Source organism: Corvus hawaiiensis, chromosome 26 (assembly GCF_020740725.1).
Source record: "Corvus hawaiiensis isolate bCorHaw1 chromosome 26, bCorHaw1.pri.cur, whole genome shotgun sequence".
Taxonomy (NCBI): Eukaryota; Metazoa; Chordata; class Aves; order Passeriformes; family Corvidae; genus Corvus; species Corvus hawaiiensis.
In genome coordinates, this window is record NC_063238.1 from 12,616,425 (window position 1) to 12,640,976 (window position 24,552).

Below are 24,552 nucleotides of genomic sequence, written 5' to 3' on the forward strand. Positions count from 1 at the left end.
AACAGCAAGGAGAAGATAACACTCCCTTCCCTGTTTTTTTTTAATATGCTTTTTAATATTAGGTGTTTTAGAATTTTCTTCAACTATTTAAAAAACATATGCAAGCTGCATTTAATTAGTATTATGATAGATAAAATTACTTTCATTGCTAGATGAAACTGAAAAATAACACATCAGTTATTAATAATGCCAAATACAGCATGGATTTCCTAGCTTCAGTAAAACAGGAAAGAAACAAAATTGAACAAATCTCCTCTGCTTCTAAATTTAATTTTCCCATGTCTTCAGTTAGAAAGAAAATTTAATTAGAAAATTAGCAAATCAACTCAGCAGTTACAGAGGCAAGGTATTATTTAAACATAACCAACTGTGATAAGAGGCTCTAGACAAGGCTGTGAGACATATAAAGTGGGTACAAATGGCTCAGCTGAAGAAATTGCTCCATTGATGGTATAATGCTCACCTGATAATGTGTTAGCTAAAAAATCCCCACAAAACGGAACAAAAATATAAAAATGAACAGATGGAAAACTACTGATCTGTGGCCTTTCACCAAATAAGTGGTGTTGTTAATCCCTCTTACTGTGGTTTCTAGTCAGAATGGCAAATAATTCAGCAAACTTTTAGTGATGTATCAATGTAACTCCTAGTAAGAATGCATTATAATTGAAAAAGTTGAGTAAATTTGGAAGCAATTCAGAAGCCAAGTCCAATGCAACAGCTATACTTACTGAGTAAAAAAGCATACAATCCACTGTAAACCACCTTTGAAATATACTCAAAAGGATTACATGTTTTAGCAAAATATAACACACACAAATTCCAATTAAAAATTCTCAAATTACAAAAAACCCCTTTATTCCCGAACTGTAGACTTCTGTTCCTGCTCATGGAAACACAGGAGTTTTAAATTATCTACTGGAAGTCTTCACCAAAATCCCCAGTTGAAAACCATATAGAGGACTATAAAAAAAAAGTCTTTCTGAAAGCATTGAGGGCCAGAACTACAAAGTTCACATAAATTTTGTTTCCTTCAAAGTGAAGATTATTAGTATATAAAATTTCATAAATACATAATTTATGTTGCATTTATTTTCTCCAAAAAGCTGGTGAAGAAACATCTAAGTAAGGATCTGAATGCACCCAGACATTTAGGGCTTACAATAACACCACATCTTTTTATATTTTTTATATTTCTTAATTTATATTTCTTAATCTAATATTGAAGTAGACTTTTAAAAATACTAAAATAAATGTTATTTACAGAAAAATACCAAATTTTTTCATCAAAGACTTAAGAAATTCTTCAGAATATCTATTTGCTTTTTTCTCTCCTTTTTCTTTTTTTGTTTTTGTCACTGAGAACAATTGTGTGAGATCAAGTATCTTTGTTCCTTAGGAGATCATCTGCTCCTGCTGCTCATTTACCATCTGAAATCATAATCATCTGTTGGTGACAATCTAATCATCTTCACAGTAACTAATTGTGATGTCACAAACAAATGGTTATGATTTCAGGTGGTGAACAAACAGCAGGAGCAGATGTACTCTGAAGAACAAAGACTGTAAAGTCATGCACGAATCCCTAGTAATAAAATGTTAGGCAAGAAAAACAAAGAGTCTGTCCTTTACAGAGAGGTAGGGTTGCTCTGAATGTATTTCTTTTTAATTATCAGTTTTTCAGTACTCTGTGACTCCCAAAATTGTTGGGAATAGGTAAAGGAAAACTATATGATGGAAAATTAAGGTTGGGAAACATGTAAAAAGAGTTATGGTAATTTTTTCCCCTGTTTAAATTATAATATATAAAAGCACTGTCGCGTTTCACTTTTATTTTTATATTGTTCTTCATAGCTATCTACAGCTTCTCTTAGAATACACCCTGTATGATGTTTGTGATTACCCCATCCAGAAATACAAAACAAAAACATGTTCCCGTGAAAATGCACTTTGTAATAGGATTGTTTATTTGTTGCATATTTTGTCTCTGTTGATAACTGCTTAAATTAAGAGAGATAAATGAGATTCTGTTTACAGCAAACATCTTCTGTATGGGCTGCAAATGCTTCTGGTCTGCTCACAGTCTCTCAAAGTCTCTTTCAGAAGCATAAGGAAAAAAACCTCAGTCAACGTTCTTGCCATTTCACACGTGAAGAATACCAAAGATATCCCAAACCAAGAAACAAATAGGTTTGTGTTTCATCTTTCTTTGAAGTTGTGAAATGAAGAGAAAAAGTAAAGAAGTAAACTTGTGGGAAGAAGCTTTGCCAGTGAGTAGGAGGAACAGAAGTGGCAAATACAAGAGTAACATGACAGAGGGCAGCACGAGAAGTTAATTTTCAGGACTATTTAATAGGGAATACTAAATATATATTGAGCTAGTAATTAGGAGGATACAGACTGTAGGGCATTCCTCAGCAAAACCAAACTTCATAGTCAGAGTACAACGAAATCTGTTCTTCAACTGTACTAAAATACAGAACTATTATGATTTTTGTTTTCTGTTGTACTGAAGTATACAAATTCCCTTTACCATTCCAGTTTTATTTGACTCAGATGGAAACACAGTGCTTTATGCACACAAAGAAAGACTATCTGTCTGCAAAAGGAAACTGATGCACAATACCCTGCCCTAGCAGGACACAATTGTTTTCCTGGAATAAAATTACTGGAAGTATGAATAAAAGCTGCCAAATGGTAGATGTAGCAATTTCTGAGCCTCAGATTTTCAAGACCACTGAAAGTTAGGTTTATGGTAACAAGAAATGCAAACTGTACATTTCTCTTCCAAGAAGGATACAAAAGGGCTCCATTTTCCCTTTTGCAAAACTTCCTAATATAAAAAAATGCCTTAAAAAACTTCAAGAGTAAATTCACCTACCAACAAGTGCTGTTCTTAAAAATAAACTAGTACCTGAAAGGATGTGACATTTTTGATCTCAAAGTGTGGACTTGGTTTGGAACTGCCTTTAAAAACCCTGCACTTCACAGGTGCATGAGAGACTGTGCACAAAAGTGATTTCTTTTATTCAAAACACCCTGGCAGTGTTCAAAGTCAGGTTGAATAAGGACTTGAACAACCTGGTCTCGTGGAAGGTGTCCCTGCACATGGCAGGAGTGGTTGGGACTAGATAATCTTTAAGATTCATTCCAAACCTTTAACATTCTATTATACACTTTAATCACCTGCTTGTTATTAATGTTGCCTTCTAGATTGGAACCCTCAAAAAAAGGGGTTAAGAGATTAAGAACAGTGGTATCTGAACAAATGCTCTATGTCTATTGGCATGCTCACTCTGTCTCCTCTGACTTGTAGATCAGAAGAATGGAAATGAAGGCATCGTGCATTACTAAAGTGTTCCAGAATGAAAACCTGTTTCTGTACTGTGGCTCTGGTGGCTGCAAAAAGGTCTGTGAGCAGGTCAGCCTGTGAAAAATAAGTTATTTGGCCAGCACAGATTTAAAATATAATTTCTGTTGATCTTGTCTCCTGTTGAATGAGTTTGTCTTTGTGTTCTCCTTCTAGATTCAGATTTACAGGTATAAATGTTGAAGTTGTCTTGAACAGCCTGAGAAAGAGATTGTTTTTTCTTGTTGGTTTAACAGAAGATTGTGGTTTCATCTAAAAGTATCTTTGCTACAAGACACTGCAAGGACAGGAAAAAAGCTAGAGGTCTTATTCTGCTGTCTCAAACTCTAATATGTTCACATTTGAAGGTATTTCACAGGCCTTGTCCTTAGAGATTTGGACAATACAAACACAAATCATCTAAAAGTATTGATGAGGGTTGATGACAGGGCTGTAAGGAAGCAATTAATAGGAAGTCTTAGATCCTGTAGAATCCTTCCTTTCAGGGAAACACAATGGCATGTGCTGAATCCAAGATCATTTTGAACACTAGCAAACTGTTATGTAAGTTGAAGCACAAATAATTCCTTAGGTCTCTGCGTCACCCTCTGGTGACTGGGAAGACCACATATATAATGGAACACTACTGCAACTCCTTAAAACCTGCTTTTAGGACCAGGTCTTTCATATAGGCAAAAAATAGAAGGTAGCTCATGTGTGTGTCCATGTCTGGTACAATCCTTAGTTGAGGGAGATAATGTTTGGGACCCTTAAGAAGTTCAAAACTATACACAGTTCTAGAGAAAAATCCAGGGCTCATGAAAAAGTGAACAAAACACTATATTATCTTTACCACCTTAAACAGCAAAAATCTAGTTACAAACTCTCCAAGTTCTGTCCTATTCTTTACCTGTTGCAGTGAAATCGAATTCAGTTTTCACCAACAAGGTTTCTTGGGCCTTTGTGTCTTATAGACAAAGCTCAAGGAAGAGAGGAACTACCAGTAGCAGAACCTCATCAGTCAGGGATATCTTGAGAAAAGCAAGAAGTCAGCCCGTATAAATCACAAAATCTCAGAACTGCAGATTGGGTCAGGTTGGGAGGTACCACAGTAATTCATCTGGTCCAACCCCCTTGCTCAAACAGGGTCATCCCAGAACACATGACACAGGATTGCATCCAGGAGGCTCTTGAACATCTCCAGTGAGGGAGACTCCACAACCTCTCTGGGCAGCCTGTTCCAGTGCCTGGTCACCCGGACAGTAAAGTTCTTCCTCATATTCAGGTGGAACTTCCTGTGCATCCATTGGACTAAATGGGAAATATCTTAGCCTGCTGAGTCAACCAGCTTACATCAGTGTGATGCCACTCTCTGTTCTCTTCAAAAAGTAATGGAGAGCAGAAGAAATGTCCAATGCCTGGAGAAATGCATTATAATCAAAAAAGGCAGGCTGGTCAGCCTAACTCTGGTCCCTGGGAAAATCATGCAGTCCTCTTAGAGCTATTTGTGGGCACAGAATGTGTCTTTCATGATAAAATGGCTGGTTTTATGAAGGGAGAGCAGTGGATGTCATTTACCTTGGCTTTAGCAAGGATTTTGACATCATGTCTCTCACAGCATCCTTGTCTCTAAGCTGTGATTTTAGAGTCCAGGTAGATAAATTACTAGATAATGGAAATCTGTTGGGACCCAATAGCAGCCTTCCAATACCTAAGAAGAGGTTATCAGAAAAGATGGAGCCAGGCACATTACTGAGGTATATAGCAGAAGAGCAGGAGATGATAGTCATAAACAAACAAGAGATGTTCTGACAAGGATAAAAGGAAAAAAATCAACGTGAAGACAGTTAAGCATTGGAACAGGCTGCCCAGAGAAGCTACGGAACCTTGGTCCCTGGAGAAGTGTTAAAAAGCCATAAGCAACCTTATCTCAACTCTGTACTGACTGTGCTTTGAGCAAGAAGTTTAGGTGGCCATCTAAAATCCCTTACAAACTGAAGGATTAAATGATTCAATGAATAAATAAAAATTTCCTTGTTCCTGCAGTCATTCATACCTACATTCACACACAGGACTCTAAGGGGTTAATTCATCTAGTTGAAACAAAAACCCTAAAATATTTACAAAAAACATTTCAATTGCTTTGGATAATCCAAATCACACAGAGACAAGGAGAAATAAGTATATAATATAAATTTATAAAGCAATACTTACTGTTACTTGTTGGCTCAGGAAACCCAACATTTTGGCCATTCCAACTTTTGTTTTCTCCAAGCTGAAATAGGTAGAAGAAGACAACTAAGTAAAGAGCAAACATCTCCCTAAACAGAACATTCCTGTTTATAAATTTAGTTGAAAGATACTAAAAAAGATGACTTGAGATTCATTGAACATCTGTTCACAAAATTTTGCTAACTCATCTTATTTTTTGCCTAAGATAGGTTATTTGAGTAATGTACCCTTCATGAGTAAACATTAACAACTATTGCCTAACACTGAAATATAAATGTTTCCCCAAGGATTAGGTTCAACTCAATATGTTACCAAATCAGACTTAAATAAAATTAAATGTTTTAAGCAGCTCTCAACTGAAAACATGAACAGACAACAGAGAAATTACATTCTAAACCAAGAAGATCCTAATATCTGCCTATGAAGGAATGCATAAACACTCTAAAGTACTTTGGGTGTAATTTTAAAATATTTACTTGTTAGGAATCAATTTAGTTACTGAAGTGGAAGCAAAAATTATTGCAATTTTCCATTATTTTAATATATTTTTTGAGGAAGCTAATTGTCTTCAAATTAATTTTTTTATGTTTAATACTGGCTATTACTCTGACATGGAAAAGAGGAACAATTAACACAGAGGTTCAAAATGAAGCCATTACTGAGGTTTACACAGTAAATAAGATGGCAATGTTGTAGGTTTATGTATAAAACTGGATAAACAAGCCCGAGCTTCCTCATTACTTAGGAGCTATTGACAACCATCTCTATCAACGTGAAATGAATGATCCTTTTCAGATTTCACTGGGATTTTGCATGCAAACAGAAAACCTCACAGCAAAGCAGGCTATATGCCAGGACAAAGCTGTAATCATTTGCTCTGGAAGATGGGGTTGGAAAGTGAAAGAGATGCAAAGGAAAATCAACCAGCTGAAATCTGCCTCTGCATCTCAAAGGTTGCATTAAGGCTATTTAGATTACTACCGTGTCATAATACAGACTACTAGATGATATATTTTACTTGGAAAAGAGGAGGGGAGAGCACACTATGGAAAGCACAGTGAAATGATTGTTCCCCTGCTTTTCATCATCATGTACATCCCAAAGTGCCTACGGCCTTGGCAACATGCAATGAAAATGGGAGATATGTGATGGAAAGGGAGGATGGGTATTACACTCGGCTTTCAAACTGGTCACCTATATCCATGCACTTTAACTTCATAAAACTTGTTTTATTCATATTATGAAGCAGATAGTATGTGTAGTGGAAAATATGGAAGACAATAGTTCTTCAAATGAATAAGCAATATGAAATCTATGAACATGTTTGTATTTACTGCTGGTTTTGTCAGCATGGTTTTGTCAGGAATCCACCCTGACCATCTGTAACGTGGTGCCAGCACAAGCGCACTGTTACAACACAAGATTTCCAACTTTCCTCATTCTTCTTTTTTATAGTTTATTAACTTGATCATGACAGGGAATTTAACAAGAATTCCTCTATGAATAAGTGATCCTTAGTACTGCTGCCTTTCATGAATGCAATCAACACTGGTTTTCTTCTCTCTAAGAAAATACAAGTGGCAAGAAGAAACATAAAGATGGAAACATGAAGGAATTATTACAACTCTCCATTCTCATCCATAGAGCTAAAATTCTGACAACTGCAAAATGTCTCCCAGCGTACTTCCAGATTGCTCTCCTCAAGGCTCTGCACAACCATTACTGATTTCTTTCAGGAATCACTTTAACACAGAAAAGAGCAGAGCCTTTACTTTTTTACATTACCTGGATTACTTGTGCTGCCATCAGCACTACGCATTGCTCTTATAACACTCCTAGGTCTCCATTAAAACAACAAATACAGTCACATTTTATGTACCAGGGTTTAAGGAAAAAAACCCCACTGAATTTGGTTTTGCTTATTTTTCAAGGGAGGAGGAATAGAATGAAAGGACTTGAGGAATAGGGGGCACAGGGGAAAAAAGAGTTGCCTTTTTTTAGCATCATCAAAAAACATACAAGTGAAAATTATCTATTTAGATGCCAACCTGATATATCAGCTAATCTACACTAGGCCCCATTTTGGATTCAAACACCGAAACAAGTATCTTCTAATGGTATATCTTTGTTGTGCAATTTATATGCAAGGAATTTTGCAATGCTCAAATTCATAGAGATCTAAGGGCTATTTTCCCTCTTCACCACAGTTTAGTTTGAGAGTTAAAATTCTTTCAGCTACACAAACTAGCTTGTGCATCTCCAAATATGTCCAGTCTGTTACATACAGAAGATAAAACCAGATGCTCTAGATATTTCATGTCCTTAACCCCCCACAAAGCTATAAAAACTTGTTATGATTTTGTTATGATACTGCCACTACATAAAAGTTGAGTACTTCACATTTTTTGGATACAGTAACATGTTTGTTCATTGTGTTCAGAATAATATTAGGCCATTGTATGCTAGTCTACTAATCCTAAAATATCTACATCTGCAAGTATGCAATTAAGCCTGATTTTCTAAAGACAATGCACTTGCAAGCAAGAGCTTAATAAATGTAGGGAAACAAAGCAGCAGCATCCCTTTTTAGCCACTCAATTTTTTTGTAAGGATTTCAATGTAACTACAAGTTTCCATTATGTAGAATTCTCCAAATCAACTATGTTGTGGGCTGAATTTTTTCAGGCTTTATCTCTGAAAAATACTGAGTAAAATTAGTTCAATTTAAAATCAAAGAATGAAAACCTATGTTTTCATATTAGAATTTTAAAAAAAATTATTTTTCTGTTTTGACTTGTTTTTTATTGAAGCCATTTGGCCAAATTGGCAGTGAAGAAAAGTTGATAGTTTTATACCATAGAGAGTATATTCTACAGCAGAAAAGTCTCAGCATTCTGGTGAAAATGAATTATCATTTGACTCAGTCAGAAGCTTTTTTTTAAATGGCTGTGTCTGCACAGTGTGTTCTCACTAGGAACATCATCCATCTTCCAAGTACTCTGTTTAGAGTATTTCACACTTGTCTATGACTAAGACATAGAGTGAAGAACATAGTGAAGGTGAGTGTGAACAGCACACATATTGCTGCTACTCTCAAAGGAGAGCAAAACAGAAGGAGGTGGGGCCAAGTAACCAGTACAGTATATATTTTTTCCTGGTTAGGAACATATAGAACAGGATATTCTCATATTTACATATACATATATGTGTATATATATACTATATTCAGATTTATCATGTAGTCCTAGAAAAGCCCAACAGAACATTCTGTTGGCTACCTAGTGCAGCCACAGTAAACACATAAGTAATTACCAAAACATATACATTCAGTGAGCCTGTATAATACAGAAGCTGTTTAGGGTCCACAGCTTAGTCAAATGCCTTACCAAATATCTTTTCAGAATACAAAAGGCAAAATTTTACCACCCAATTTTGGTTACAAAACCCATCATCAATGAACAGAAGACCGGAGAGGAATGCTAAGTTACAGATAGCTAAAGTGGAAATACATACCTGCAAGACATATGAATTTAAAACGCAATTCCTTCTTCATTAAAAAAAAGTGACACACATTTTCTTTACCAGTCATCAAATATGAAAAGGCCATTATTTTTCTGTAATGCTTTTAGTGCACATGTGATGGGAAGATAAACATTGACTACTATTTTGTATATGAAAATTACTAAAGTTGTTCCTTTCTGTTCCTTCTATTCTTTTGGGCTCTCACGGATGCCCAAAATGGAATAAAAGCAAGAGGCACATTCATCCTGATTTGTAAGCAGAAATAGGTGCATGAATCTCATGTACACTTTTGCATACACACTATTCTATGGAACTGTGTTTCTGTTCCTAATTACTCATAAAGGAGCAGAGGCTGCACTAAGTGTAGCTGTAGAGCTGTAGCTAAACAAAGGCTAATGTGTGACAAGCAACTCCCCAAAACAGGGTGTACACAAGCTTAAGCTTCCATTCTTACTGAGAGATTAGCTGATACAGCTAAAAAATATATACAGGGGTAGAGTGTAGGCATCATAACAACTGGTTCTCACCTTTTCTGTCTGGTCTTGAAGAGGAGTAGAGGCTTTGTATCCAAGCTGTAGCAACATTGCTTCTGCTGCATTTCTTTTAGCTATTTTCTTGTTTGGGCCTGTTCCAGTAGTAATGTCATTGCCTACTTTTACCTTAAAAAAAAAATATTGATCATAATCACAATAAATGTAAGACTCCTTAATATCACCATATAATACTCTTGCTGATTTATCAACAGCTGTCAACTCTTTTGATGAAGATAAGATCTTGAAAAAGCTAAATTAGGGCAAGAGGGGACTAGAGCATTCACTTAGAAGGGCTTTAGATTTTCCAGAAGATCACTAAACTCATACCCAAGAGCTACATTTTTCTGCATCTCAGCGCACACACAGTTGCCTCTCTCTTCCACCAGCCTCTGTGTCAACCCCATTCTCCTTCATGAACCTCTCCCCCACTCTTTGTTAATGCTGGAACTGCCCCAGGGTCTGTACTTCCTCTTTCCTCTAGGAAGAAGAGTTGCCTGCAGCAGCTCCCCAGCATCATCAGGACAGTATCCAGAACAATGGAGAAACAAACAGCAACCTGGAGATTTAAGAAGAGTGGTTTCTAAAGAAGGATGAAAACCACATTTGCATTCCTCCCACTTTGTTGCACTGCAAGGAACACAGGGGCTGGAACTGCTTACAGCTGACAAGCTTTGATCCAAACAGTCCTTGGAAAGAAGGCTGCTCAGTGGACCTGTGGTCTGTACAGCACAAAGGGTTTCTGACAAACATGATGCCTTTCGTAACACTAGGAGAAATTAAAACCCCAAAATAAGGACAAACTGTAGGCAATGGATATCCACCAAATGTGCGGCTCCAACTTAATCCTTGGCTTTGGTACCATTCTTAAAACTCTTGGAGCTGTATGTGTCTGGTTTGTGACACGAGCACTCTCATTGTTATTCATTTAGGCAATATTCATAGCTCTTTGATAGGTGTATTTTGCTCAGTCCATTAAGCCCTTCTATTTGCCAAATTGTCTCTTAAAACAGTGTCCAGTTTCAAAGTCATGTCAAAAAAAGGAAATCAAAATCAAAAATAATAAAATAGTCAAGGTGATCTGAATAATAAAAAAACCCTAGAGGTCAAAGTCCTGAATGAGTTTGGAAGGAGCTTTAAAAAAATTGTAAAAACAGGCATACAAATGCTAAATAAAGAATAAATGATATTTAGTAGCTATGTCATTCAATAATTCTTCACTTTCCTCAACTTATCATATATATATTTTCCTAAAAGTTTAAATTCTTCTTTCTCAAATACTTCTTAATTCTAAATATTAAGAAGAGGATGTAAATAAATAGTAGTCATGAATATCCCTTCAAAGTACGTCTATATACATCATTAAGCAAAAGGATTTGTCTACCTAAGCCAGAAATATTAATAATCTTGAAATATAAACCTTATCTTCTATGCAGTTCACAATAAGAATTAGAAATTGGCCAATCTGCTACAAGTTTACATGCAATAAAATTGAGAGACTTTAATTGGACAAGGCAAAGAAGATAATTTATAACATAGCTCGCAATAAATCAATGTGTTGCTATTTCTCAGACCTGTAAAACTGGTTTAGCTATTATTATAACCTCTATCAAGGATTAAAGGCCTGACTACAAAGAGAAAGCTTTCTGAAATTAACTTTGGGAACAGAACACCAACTAATGTCATCAGAGGTTTTCTTCTGTTTATCTAGTAGCTAGGACAAGTAATTGGATCCATTTCATCACATCTAAACTTGCTCTTTGTGTGACAGATAAAAATGAACATATTATCTCTGGATATTTTACTTCCACATTCAATTAAATTAAATGAAAACATGGTTTAAGTAGTTTATACAAAGGTTTTTTATTCTGATAAGGTTTTTTGCGTGTCATAATGAATCCACTGAGACTTCCTGAAGGTGGGAGAAACAGCAGAATAATTTTAGTGTGAAAATATTACAAAAGGGTGAAAATGGAGTCAAAAAGTATTTGTAACAAAGCAACTGCCCTGTGGAGTTTCTCTGACTCTCTTTCGCGAGCCTTCTTAGATATAGGAATCTTCTACATACTCACTGCTTTTAAGATTCCTCTTTTATTCAAACCAAAGACTTTGCCATTATTGACACTCCTCCAGCAGAAAACTAAATCCCAGCCCATCTTCCTAATACTGGGCTGTGTTACACTGTTCTGAGGCCTCACACAACAACTACCAACTATGGACAGTCCCATGGGGGTGTCTAAGCATGGGAAACGAAATTGTCTGTGATAGGATCACTCTTTTTCAAATACTTTCAGGTCTCATAAAATGTCAAAAATCCAAGTTTAAATCCAAAAAAAGATTCTGAAACAAGAGGAATCCAGTATTTTCTTTTCCTTCAGAGAGAAAAATAATACATCATGAAGAAAGACCACTGAGGTCCAAGAAAATTAAGATTACTAGCTTATCTTCATAGACATGAAGGAGGAACTTAGAGATTTAAATGAAAACATAACTAATTTTCTGGAGAAGGAGGTGCTGGAACATCATCAATTTTGCTTGTGATCAGAAGTGACATTTTGGTGTGGTTTGTAGACAACAAGTCAAAACATGCTGAGGTATGCTGTTCCAAGTTGTTCCGGCACAAAATTACCCTTGAGTGAAAACACAATAATACAGAATCCTTTCCTGTTCCTAACCTTTCTGAATCTGCTGTTGTGTTATCTAAAAAAATATCACAGTTGTATCAAATCTTTGTATGTGTTCTTAATTTAAATATGAAAGGAACATTAATCATCTACTGTTTCAGTATTAAGTCCAGGCCGAGGACAGCCTAAAACATGTGCTTGGTTTTCTTTGTTGTATTTCAGAGATTAAAAAAGTCACAAAGAAACTGGAAATCTGAAAACATTTACAACACTACTTTTTAAAGTCAAAATGCCTGGTAATATGGAGATATTAATACCCCTATTTCAGAATACTAGGTACTATTGCAATCCTCTAATCAACACCATACCAATATATTTTTTTTTCTTTTCCAAAAAGGACAAGTAAAAGTAAATAAATCATGAACTATCAGGGATAAAGACAGTAATAATCAGGTGAAATAAAAACAAGAATATAAAAAAAATGCAACACCGCTACATGAAAAGAATCTAGAGGGCATATAACTAAATTGCCAATTGTTTCACTAAGAGAAAGAAGAAAGTTTAGACAGGCTTTCTGATACTGTATTTCATACTATTCCTGTACACCTGACAGCAAGGCAGAGAGCTAAACAGAGGGATATCCACTTCATATTATGCCCCATTCTGCTTGAGTTTGAACAAAACACAGCAAGGCCATTATTTCTAAGGTGACAGCAAATGATACCTGCATAACAAATTCTCGACGGCGAGGCATTCCTCTCTCTGAAAGAAGAACATACTCTGGCTCCTTCTCCTTTTTGGCCTGTTGGATCTGAGCCAAACGACTGATAGGATTCATTCCTTGACCATATTCTGGTCCAGTCTAAACCAGGTTTAAAGGAAAGAACCATTATTTCAGTATATATCCCTATAACTACTATGCTGCTTCAATAAAACATTTACTAGGGTTCTCTCTTTTGTAATACTCCCTTTGAGAGAATCAGAAGTAACTAACTTTCCATTTTCTGATCATGAGACAAAAGATAAGAATCCTCAGGCTCAAAGCTGTGGAAAGAAATTGTCTGCTACTGTTGCAGGTAGTGTGTATACCTTGCATCTGCAAGCCGTGAAAACCCTCTCCTATCTATGGAGGTCCTCATAAGGATGGATGAAAATTAGAAGATTCATCAGTCAATTATATTTTATTGCCCTATTTCTAGGACCCTTCCCCCTAGCCCTTTAAAACAGGTTGCTACAATGCTGGAACATGCAATACGCTGAGAAGAGGTGGGATTTACACAGGGACAAAAACCATTTGCCATACATAAGGAAGCTTTCTCTTTCAGCCTTCCTGCTTTCCTTCTCAGCACTCCAGGCCTTCCATCCTACAATGCAACTTGCAACTAAAGGTGCAGAGGGTTTGCTCTTTGTGTCATATAAATTTACCCTCAAAATATTTCTGTGAAGTGAATGGCTAGATTTGTTGCTTATTGTGAACCACCCATAAAGTATTTCAAATGCTTAACAGGCAATAATCATCACAATAACATGTCAAAAAGTATGGTTGGTGGAGGAATTGATCTCATGCTGGGGAAACAATATGACTGACAAAGTGGTCTGTTCAAGACTGCACAGACAAGGGAAAAACTACCGTCCTTGAAAACTCTCTAGCTCTGAAATTCTTTTAATGAATTATTGCTCACACAGCAAATGCTCTTTCAAAGCACATAGCTATGAAAATATTTGTTTGTGGATTTTGAGAAGAAATTAAGACCCCCAGAAATTTATCTGAAGTCATACTTAATTCATTTATATACCATAACACAAAGAACTCACTTGCAAATGTAATGTTTGAATGTAGAATTGTTTTTATGCTATTAAGCTATTTCCCTTTTATGAAACCATTTGCAGGCTAAGAGAAGATGAAAACTCATGCTTGCTTGAGCTTCTCAAATAACAAACAAGTGTTCAGGAACCTGAAGAAATGATCAACAACTGAAGGCAAAGATCAGAGAGGGATATTATATTTAGAAAGCTGTGCGGCATACCCGACATCATGTAACTGCTGAAGCAGTTAGAGAAGATGTAGGTGAAAGAGCTAAGACAATGTCATACACAAGGGCAGCTGTGTGGGCAAGAAGCCAGGCAGAGACAAAATGCAGAGCGGGCTAAATAAAGAGCAGGCCATAAGATCCAGCCTCATAAATATATATACAAATAAAAAGAAGATATTGCTGCCACTTTTTTTGATGCTTGAAACACATGCAAGTTAAATTGAAAGAAATGGGCACATTGAAAGCATTTCAGAAGTTTGGTTACTCAAAAAATAAAAACCATCTACATATACAGCTTATTTTGACAATTAATGTCTCTTTCTAACAAGGCCAACTGTGTATAATTAAATTTAAGTTCATAATGGCAAATGGTACATGGTAATATAACAGATTTTTTCATTATTATACCCTTAGCGTCTTTCTTGAGAAAAACTTTCCAAGATGTGAAAGCCAAAGCCAAAAGCCTTTTCCAATCTTCCAGCTTTAAAACTGCATTAATGCTGATGATTTTCCATTAAATAGTTTTCCTTCCCATTTTTTCCTAGAAGTTTCTGAGAATTATATCCCCAGAATTTTAGTAGGAGACAGGTATCTAATCTAGGTTTTCCTGAAAAATCACTTATTCTGTATTGAAGGCAAATGAAAAGAGGAAGTTGATAAATAAGTCCTTTGTACATTTTCCAAATCCAGTTTTGCACTCTCCAAAGTATTTGCTTATTTTGAAGGGCATTTCTGGTGGCTGCTCTTTCAGAACTCTGCACTTTGTATCCTGAGTATACAGATTTCTAATGGTCATACCTCCAGTAAAGTACTGAAGCACTAAAGTAGTACCCCAATTATTTACTGTTTCATGTTTCTCTCTCCCTCTTCAAGCTGGGGAGGGGAGAGAGCCCAGGGAGAAAACCACCAGATATGCTAAAAGGGCCTCTCTGAGGAGATGATGCTAAAACTCACATGGCTGTACAGAGCTGCTTGAAGGGCTTGATCCTCCACTAGACTTGAACCAAACCCTTGAAGACTTCAGTGATGTGAGCTATTTACAAGCCATTCTGTTTGAGAATCCCACAGCATTCTCAGGATTTAAAAAAAGCCCAGGCATATTAGCACAGGAAAACACGTAACAATATTGACAGTAACCTGCAATTGTAACAATATTGACAGAAAATGACAAATAACCCTTTATTGATTTTTAATCTGACTGTTACTTTTGAGCAAACATTCTTAACTGTGTCAAAGGTGGACACATACCTTCAATATTGTTTTTGGACGCTTTTTAAAGTAAAGTTTTGGCTTTTCAATCACAGGAAGAGGAGGAAGTTTCTTAAGTTCTTGTAGGACAGCCATTGCAGCACGTTTCTTTGAGAGTTTCTTACTGTTGCCTTCTCCTTCTGCAGTGAATTCTCCTACTGTAACTCGTGTAACAAAGCTCTTCATGTGAGGAGGTCCACTTTCTTTAATCACCTTTTAAAAGAAAGTAACATTGAGTCAAAGCACCCAAAAAGAAGATAATGTTTGTTATCTCTGCAATGAACTTATTACTAATCCAGTTTTCCTGCTAACTGAAAGCACTAGATGGGTTTTCATAGAACTTGGACAAGTATTAATGGCAGTATGAGGTTTGAGGACAGAAAATTAAGACTAGTTAGATAAAGCAAATCTAACCACCATATTCAGCGTTTCACAGAAAGTAAGAGTAGACCTACATTTTAAAAAGGTTTATAGAATAATGCAATATACAACAATTAGGCACATTTAAACCAGGGCTGATGGATTTTTTCTCTGCAAGGTGCTTCACATACCAAAGAAATTAAAACCATGAAGGTCTACCAGGCTTTGACTATTTCTTTATACAAAACATATTCAAAACTGTATTTATTTGGCATTACCTCAACCTCTTTGCAATATTTTTTCTATTATCATTAAACCATTGGATGTTCATTGCCCCAAACTTCAGTCTCTCAACTCTTGCCTTGACAGAGTACACAGCTCAGGGCAATATCCTATACGTTTGAAAGGCTGACACATTCTTGCCTCCGTGACTCTCAGCTGTCCCTCCCAACAGTACTGAAAAGAATTACCAGAGGAGCCACCATAACTCACACAGAAGCCAATCATTTCTGAAAAAAATTCATTTATTCATTCCCTTCCAAACATATTTAGCATGACAATAAGAAAACCCATTTGAAGTACTTCTCCACTACAACAAGTTAAAATAATATGGAAAGAAATTAAGTTCTGGATGCTGTACCTTCCTTTAGCTCTTTTTCTGTCTTCCTTTTTACACACACACACACATACACATACACACATCTCCTTTTAGAAGGCTGGTGCTAGGATGCATTCACCCACAAATCACAGCACTGCAAGTGCTAAGACAGTCATCTCTTCATGTATGCACCATTTACTGGTCTGGACAATGTCTATCAGGAATTAAGAGACCTCATCTGGGAAAAGGTTCAGTTATTTTGTTTGATGGGCGGAAGCAACTACCTAATTTAATCTTTGTTGTATGTAATATGTATAAGGAGACATTAGAGCATCTGACAGGCATCTCTTTATAATATCTTCAAAATCAATATAAATACCAACTTTTTTCATTTGATGGAATTATATCAAACCATTTGTTGAAGAAGAGTAATATCTGAGTGCAAGGGAACTGAGGTAAAGGTACAAGGGCCTTCTTGGTATAATAACTATAGTTTTAACATGCTCAAATGTTCAATCTTAATATTATTACAACATGTTTTGTATTAAAGTTCTTTTTATCAAGGTCATGTCCCTTGCATTATTTAGTTTTGCTGTTGTACTGTAATGAGGTCTCCCTAGGCTTGTATTTCTTTTTTAAGTTCTCTTTTGTGGCAACTTCACCCAGCAAATTACCACAGCATATATCAATAAAAAGACACAAAATTAAAATTAACAGACAACTTTGTTCCATTTTCCCAGAATAAGATGACATCTATGCCAGCATGGGATTTTTCTGTTGTAGTCCAGGAGTGTTCCCCCTCTTTAAGATTCCAGGTATTCATTTCAGAAGTGTTTTCAACATTGCCTCACTTGGAAGTTGCCCACTAATGCTTGACCAGATGAGAAGGCAGCAGTGCTTTCAATGCACTGACCCATGCTGAGCCCTAGGATGCTTCACTGCCTGCACCAGAGCTGGGATGAGCCCAGGGCCAGGACCTCCTGCTCTCACACACAGTCGGGCTTCGTATCTGTGCTGAACACCTTCATTGCACTGCAGCGTTTCCCACTCTATTTTACAGTATCTCAAACCATCCCTGTACTTTGCTATCCAAGTATTACAACATGCTTGCTGTAAAACATAGCTAAATTAACCTTACTAAGGTCCTTAATCTTTCTGTGGTTCTACTAATACTATTATATAGGTGTTTGTCTTTACATGCAATATAACGTATTAATAATAAATACAAAAATGTCTACACTGACCAGATGAAAAAGGACAAAATAACTTGGTTAAGAAATATAATTGCTGAGTTCCTAAGATATTAGTTTTATGTAAGTTTTCTCATATTTATATAAATGCACACAAATATATATATATATATATATGAGAGAAAGAATGTTAATACCAAACCAGGTTATATTTTCATATACACAAAAACATATTTCTTAATATAAAACTAATGCACTCTGGTGCGGTTTTCATCTTTTAAATTTTAAGTATGTGACACAAGGTAAATAAGTGACTGGAAAACATTAAAAACTGTATCTTTGTTAGTGTGTAAATGGAAGAAAGTCTGTGTTGTCAATGAAATGAACCCCATAGGATTCAGATGGGATCTGGCTCAAGCTAAACATCCAAATTTGGTAATTAAGCAAAAAAATATTTACTTAACAACATTTTTGGTTAACCCCAGATGTTAGATCTTTTTACTCCATATGATTTCAAACAGTTGTGCTATGAGCCTTGGGACAGAAAACACTGAAAAGAAATTCAACCTTTGCTATCTAAGAACACTATACACATTAGGATATTAAACTATTTCCTCAGTTGAAAGATAGGACCTGTGGACCTAATCATGGCTAATTTAAAGCTGAGAATTTGATTACGGGTGACAGTTCAGTACACTTTTCTTTTTCTGTTCCATGGATTTTAAGAATAATTACAGCAAGAGAAAACACATGGGGCCAAGACACATCTAAGGTCAAGTTACATCAAAAATGAATTTGGCTCAACTTAATGAATCATGCTGACAAATGAAAAACAGCAGTATGATTACAGTGAAAGAGTAACACTGCTTTAATTATTAATGAGATGCCAGGTAGAAAATGCAAAAGATTATGACAAGATTAAATGGACATTAAAAAAAAAACACCCAAAAAAGGGTTTTTTGTCTCCTAGAAGAGACAAAAATCAGATCAAAAAATCCATGTCACCTACATCTACGAATACACAATTATTTATAAGATTTTAAAATATCAATTTATTTCCAGGAGTTTGTGCAGGCAGATACACCAGATTTTCCCAGTTAAAAAAAAGAAAAAAAAGGAAGAGTCTGAATGTCGAAGTATAGAACTGCAGTGCGAAGGGTGACCATTCTGAAAAACCCAGCTGAGAGCTACTCAGTAGTCAATCATCCAAAGCCTTAATCCCCAGGACAGCAGAAGCCAGATAGGTGTGAAACTTCCTGCTGAGAACTACTCTCCCAGAGTCAGCAATTTGGTTTGTCCCTGGTTCAAAATGCAGAATCTCTGTCTTACTGTGATAAGACTGGGACATGAGACCACTTTCCAGCAGAACACTGGACAGGGATGGAGGGGCAGAAAATCCGTCTGTTCAGGCACGCTATGCCTTCACTTCTGATACTGAGAATGAAAAAATCATGTTATTACATTTGCTATTCTAAGGAAATAACACTGCAATCCAAAGAAACATATTGAAAATAAAATGACAACCTGAAACACCCCAACATGTTCTAATATCTGAAGCTGTTGACCTCAGTTTTGTCTTCCAGGCTCATCTACTCCTTACTGACAAATAAGGAATAAAAAACATATATATTGAAAAAAAATGAAAAAAGCAAGATTTTAGCCTATTGTCAAGGCAGGAATAAGAAGTGAAATGACCATTCTACAGGTACTCCAACAATTCTGACAGCAATCACTTTTGTATTCCTCCTTAAAAGCTGTTCATTGGGTACCCCACAAATGCTTTAGAGCAGTTGCATTTTGACTTATATGTTGATGAATCAAGGTTAGCTAAGAATGGACCAGTGACAAGTACAGAATAAAGCCTGTTCTTTGTTGGAACTGAATGTTTTTATTTAACAACTTAATAGATAGAAAGTCCTTAAAACTCATCCTGAAGTTCCTAGACAATTAAAAACTAGCCACATTACACAAAACAGGACTGTTCACCCCTCATGCAATTCTGAGGACATGTTTACATAGAACTCTACATATATTTATGATCATTACTTTGTTGCATAACCCAGCACTGTTGGAACATTGGCTAAAGCTTTGTCAGATGAAGAAAAGGCAGATCATTTTATAGCTACCACACACAAAATAAAAGCTAGAAAAAGCTTTGATGCCTGCCTGGAATAACACAAGACCATTAGTAAATAAAATCCTATTAGAAACATCACATCCTGGGGATTATCCATAATTGCTTAGCAGTTTTATTGAAAAGCAAGCCAGAACCAAATTCAGTCAAGACTCTATTTGAGAATGTCACCTATACTTAGATTTAAAGGCAGGAAATAACACAAAAGCTGTCAGGAGAGCAAGAAACTGTCTTTTTTCAGTGTTGTTAGCATCCTTTGGCAAGTGACATATTAGAGTTTTCCTGTATAAAGTATCTCTGCCTTCACTCTCTCCTTTGCTCTCTCTCTCCAAATTGCTCTCCAAATTCACTCTCTCCAAATGCTCTCCCTTAAAGAAGCTCAAACAGGACTGAAGAAGACATTCAAAGCACTATCCCTCTTTTCTTTACAACTTACAAGCTCCTCTGTGACCAGTGACCGTACATCTCCTTACATTTTAGTGCATTGATTTGTATGGAACTATTACAAATATTTTTAAATTTTTAAGGTAGAAAACAATGTTTGAAAACTGAAACGTTAATTATGAGCTTCCTTTTTGAAACACAAGCATGTGTTTCCACTATGTCTGATCTTAGCTAAGAGTTAGGTCATAGGCATGTAGTGACAAACTGATACACCAACACTCCCAGACACCCCAGTTTTATCCTCTAGATTTTACATTCTCTTAACATTCTAACTAGTCCATATCACATAGACCATATATATGAAGCATATATGCCTTTGTTATACCGAGGAATCCCTTAGTCATAAACAATGTTCTTTGTCTTTCTTACCTACCTTCTGAGAGATTTCTCAGATTTCTAAGAAGGTCAAAACAGTTTATTTGGCATTGGCCAATTCAGGGACATGGGCCAAACATGTCAGTAAACTGCATACAGCACACTGTAAGGCATGCCACATCTTAGGGATTTTGATTCTTTTCACATGCAAATACATGCCTATACTTTAAAAGGAAAAAGCACTGGAGAAAAAAACCATCACCAGTATAAGCACTATCCATGTCTTTCATGCAGACTCAGTTTCAATGTAAAACAAAGTGCAGAAAAATAAAATAATAGAAGGCCACTTACATTAGAATTTTCTGCATAAGAAAAAAAAAAAGAAGAAAAAACAAACCAGCTTGAAAATCTGGTGCTTCCTACCACAACAACATTAGATTGTTACAACAAGGTTTTGTAAGAACTTTCTCATCAGAAAAAAATTCCTGTTAGTATCACTCATTCTCCCATAGTTACTTCACTGATAGCATTGGAGCTATTCCAAATGCTCTTTATTACTTCAGGTAAACAAAGGTGTCAAAAGTGGGTTCATAGATAAAATCATATGAAACAAACGAAAAAACTCGTGAAAGCTTAAGTAGAAATAGATAAGCGAAACAGAATCAGAGTGGAAGATACTCATGACTTTCTGAAAACAGCACACTGGAGGCAAAATGTTTCAATGGGAACTTTTCTAGCATATGGATGCCTACAGTTAAAGCAAAGACTTTGGCTAACTCTTTTGAAGATTATTTCAAATCAGATTGAGTGTGGCTATGGATTCTAACCCCACAGCCCTATACAGAAGATGGTTCAACTGTCTTTCTGCCACCCAACTGTTTGCAACCAAATATTAGATCTCTAAAAATTTCTGAAAGAGCATCTGCTTTAACAGTAAAAAGTCATTGTCTTAGACTCTGATACACTGACGATTTTTTTTTATAATTTCCATGAATATTGAAGTCATATTTATCTTATATGAATATTAACTGCGTTGAGTTTTAGTGGTACTTTTTTTTAAATACTTTATTAGCAAGGTAAATATGTAACAGAAAAAAATGTAACACATACCTCAAAACTGACAGGTATATTGCGCTTCAAAGCAATTTCAAACACTACGCTGATCTCAGATTTGTTTGCATCTTTATCTTCTTCTGATTCTTTTCCTGTTTCTCCATTCTGAAAATAAGGCATACATAATCATACTACATTTCTTAGAAGACCAACACAATATAATATTCTTTTTTCCCCCCCAGTTTCTCAAAGACTTTTGAATTCTCCAGTCAGGCTGTAAATCAGCATTTTTACATCCATCTCAGCAGCACATTGTCAGACACCTGCTGACTGAAGCCATATATATATTGCACTTATGCTTCATAAAAAAGGAACACATAGAGTAAATCATAAATTAATTATAGATGGCAAAATAATGTCTGTAGATGTTAGTCTTATTAATGACATGGATAACAATTGTCTGAGTACACACTTGTTGTGTCAAACATGAGGATCAAACAGATCCTTTGACCTGTTTCTCAGTCTCTCTGTGGGTACCCCTTCTAAGCAAGGAAGAAATCTGTACTTCTTGGAAAGTACAGAAGATTGTACTCCTCTCAGAAGAAATTCAGTCAATCACCCCCACACTTTGACTGGGTCACCAAGTTACAGGTGTCCTCAGCAGGTCCAGCTGGTTAACGGCCCCTCCATCAACTTCCCTCTGGGAGTTATGACCAGTGTGAAAAGGTAGTGACAGAGAACAGCTTGCTCAACACAGAACAGTATTTATCTATCCATAGGAACATAACAAACAGAGAGGCAAAGAGATAAAAAAACAAAAGGCACATGAAACATTATTCTGCCTAAAATTCAGCTTTGCTTTACTCTTCAGGTAAATCTGAATTCTCTCAGACGACCATCAGCACAGGGAGCAGTCAGAGTTATTGCCTTTTGCAACCACTGCCTTTGGTGTTTGTACCCCAGGCCACATTTCCTTAATTCTCAGAGGCTTCACTTCCATCTACTTACTTTCAAACTGCAAAGCTCTGAAATACTTCAAACTGGGATCTCTCAACAACCATGTAACTTTGGCCAGGCTCCTAATTTTTTATTAGTGGAGGTAAATATCAAAGACACTTGGGCTGAATTAGGTGGATTCCTGCAGAGCTCCCATCTTACATAACAAAGTCTGATCTAAATCTTCAGCCACCAGCATAGCTACAAAATCCAGATACCACAGTTATAAAACAACATTTAAAAAGCAGAGGTTCTTCACATTAAAATGAAATTGATCAATCTTTTATCTACCATTTTTCAACTCCTAATATATTAATCTTTAAGACAACACAGGGCCAAAAATCCAGCACTCAGCTACAGCATGCAGACATGGAACACTTTTTGTCTCATGAAATTGTTGCAAAATTTTGACTTTAAAAAAAGCCATTTATGTGCCTGATATTGATCTGGAGCTAAATACAAAAAAAAAAAAGTTACAAAGTTTATAGAACCTCCAGAAAAAGAAAAAAAAAAAAGAGTGCTGTGAAAAACAATAACAAGGGTAGTTACAATGAAATTATGTAGGACCTCTAGCTCATTTCATATAATGAAATGTACCACTGAAATCAAGAATGCAGGTCATTACTTACAGGACAGGCAAAGCATTGCTTAGGTTCACTGAGAAAGATCAGCAGAGTTAAAAGGATAATATTTGAAAGTAAAAAAGAAATGGGGATATAAAGAATGGGGTACTACTCTTTTGTGAAAAACCTTAGTGAGAATATTACTTGGTATTGTATTCAATTAAGTTTGTGGTTTACAAAGGACACTGATAATCTACAAAGCTGACCAAAAAAAAGCCACAAGAATGAACTACTGATTAGAAAAAAAACCTTTGCACTGAGACACTATGAAAATCAGTTCTATAAAAAGATTCAAAAATACTTAAAAATAATCTTTAAATGTATATGTGGGAGAGATTTTTGATATCTGTTGGTTACATTTAGCAAAGATAAGAAAATACCAACTAAATAGAAAATGAAGCTAAGTGAATTCTAAAAGAAATACCTCACAAGTTATCTTTGAAATGGAGAATAATTAAACACTGGCATAATTTACATAATATAATGCCCACTGGACTGTCAGCAAGCCTTCAAGTCAAGAATGTTTAGGTTTTCTGCTGTACTCTAGTTTAACCAGATTTGTATAGTCTAAATTAGAAATTACAGTTTAAAATTTCATGATTAATACAAACACATCCATCCAGAAAACCCCTCATTGTCCCTTCTGCCCTTACAATTTAACTCCTTGCATATTTTTCCACCAAACATAGTAGAGAACCTAACTGTGAGTGAAGAAAAGGGAGAATCAAGGCTTAGACCTTAGTACTGAGCAATAAAGTTTCAAGCCTTAGTCATTTGACTTCCCTAAGGAAGATAAAATATGTTCAGGAGTGTCTCAGGCACTTTGGATTTAAATTTGATCCTCATTCCCACAACTGACACTTTAATTGTAGGGCCTTTCTTAGCCTCACATCTACAAGACAGCAGAGGTGCTTTGGCAGACACACAACAGCTCTTTTGTGAAAGCAGGTTCACATTCACCAGCAGCCCTGCCCTGTTGGCTCATTGCTTCTTGCTTCTTCTCACCTTATGCTCCTCTACACATTTGTGCAATCAAGTATTAAGATGGCAATACTCCTTTTCAGTGGTTTAACACGGATAAAAGATTTTATCCTTAACTAAGTTTTTTCTAATAAAAGGAAAAAAGGATAGCTTGAAATGGAAGAAGAATATGCAGAAGGCTGCATTAAGGATGGCCATGAAGGCCAAAAGATAGACCTATGTAAGTAACTACTGTGCTATATTCCATGGATCCCATTCCAGTCAAGTTCACTGAGTTACTACTGGGATTACTAGATGGGTACCAGCAGGTCTGTCCTTGC

At 36.0% G+C, this 24,552-nt stretch overlaps 1 protein-coding gene across 7 annotated transcripts in view; it reads right to left on the reverse strand.

The window, feature by feature from the left end:
- The window catches only part of STAU2 (staufen double-stranded RNA binding protein 2), a 171,784-nt gene that overhangs the window by 93,092 nt on the left and 54,140 nt on the right, over positions 1 to 24,552 (reverse strand). For all 7 annotated transcript variants that reach the window (XM_048286754.1, XM_048286750.1, XM_048286752.1 and 4 more), the window contains 5 exons: positions 21,690 to 21,797; positions 15,539 to 15,751; positions 12,982 to 13,119; positions 9,631 to 9,762; positions 5,564 to 5,624 (listed from right to left, as the gene is read on the reverse strand). In XM_048286754.1, the coding sequence (XP_048142711.1) occupies positions 5,564 to 5,624; positions 9,631 to 9,762; positions 12,982 to 13,119; positions 15,539 to 15,751; positions 21,690 to 21,797 (652 nt within the window). The remainder of the gene's footprint in view (positions 1 to 5,563; positions 5,625 to 9,630; positions 9,763 to 12,981; positions 13,120 to 15,538; positions 15,752 to 21,689; positions 21,798 to 24,552) is intronic.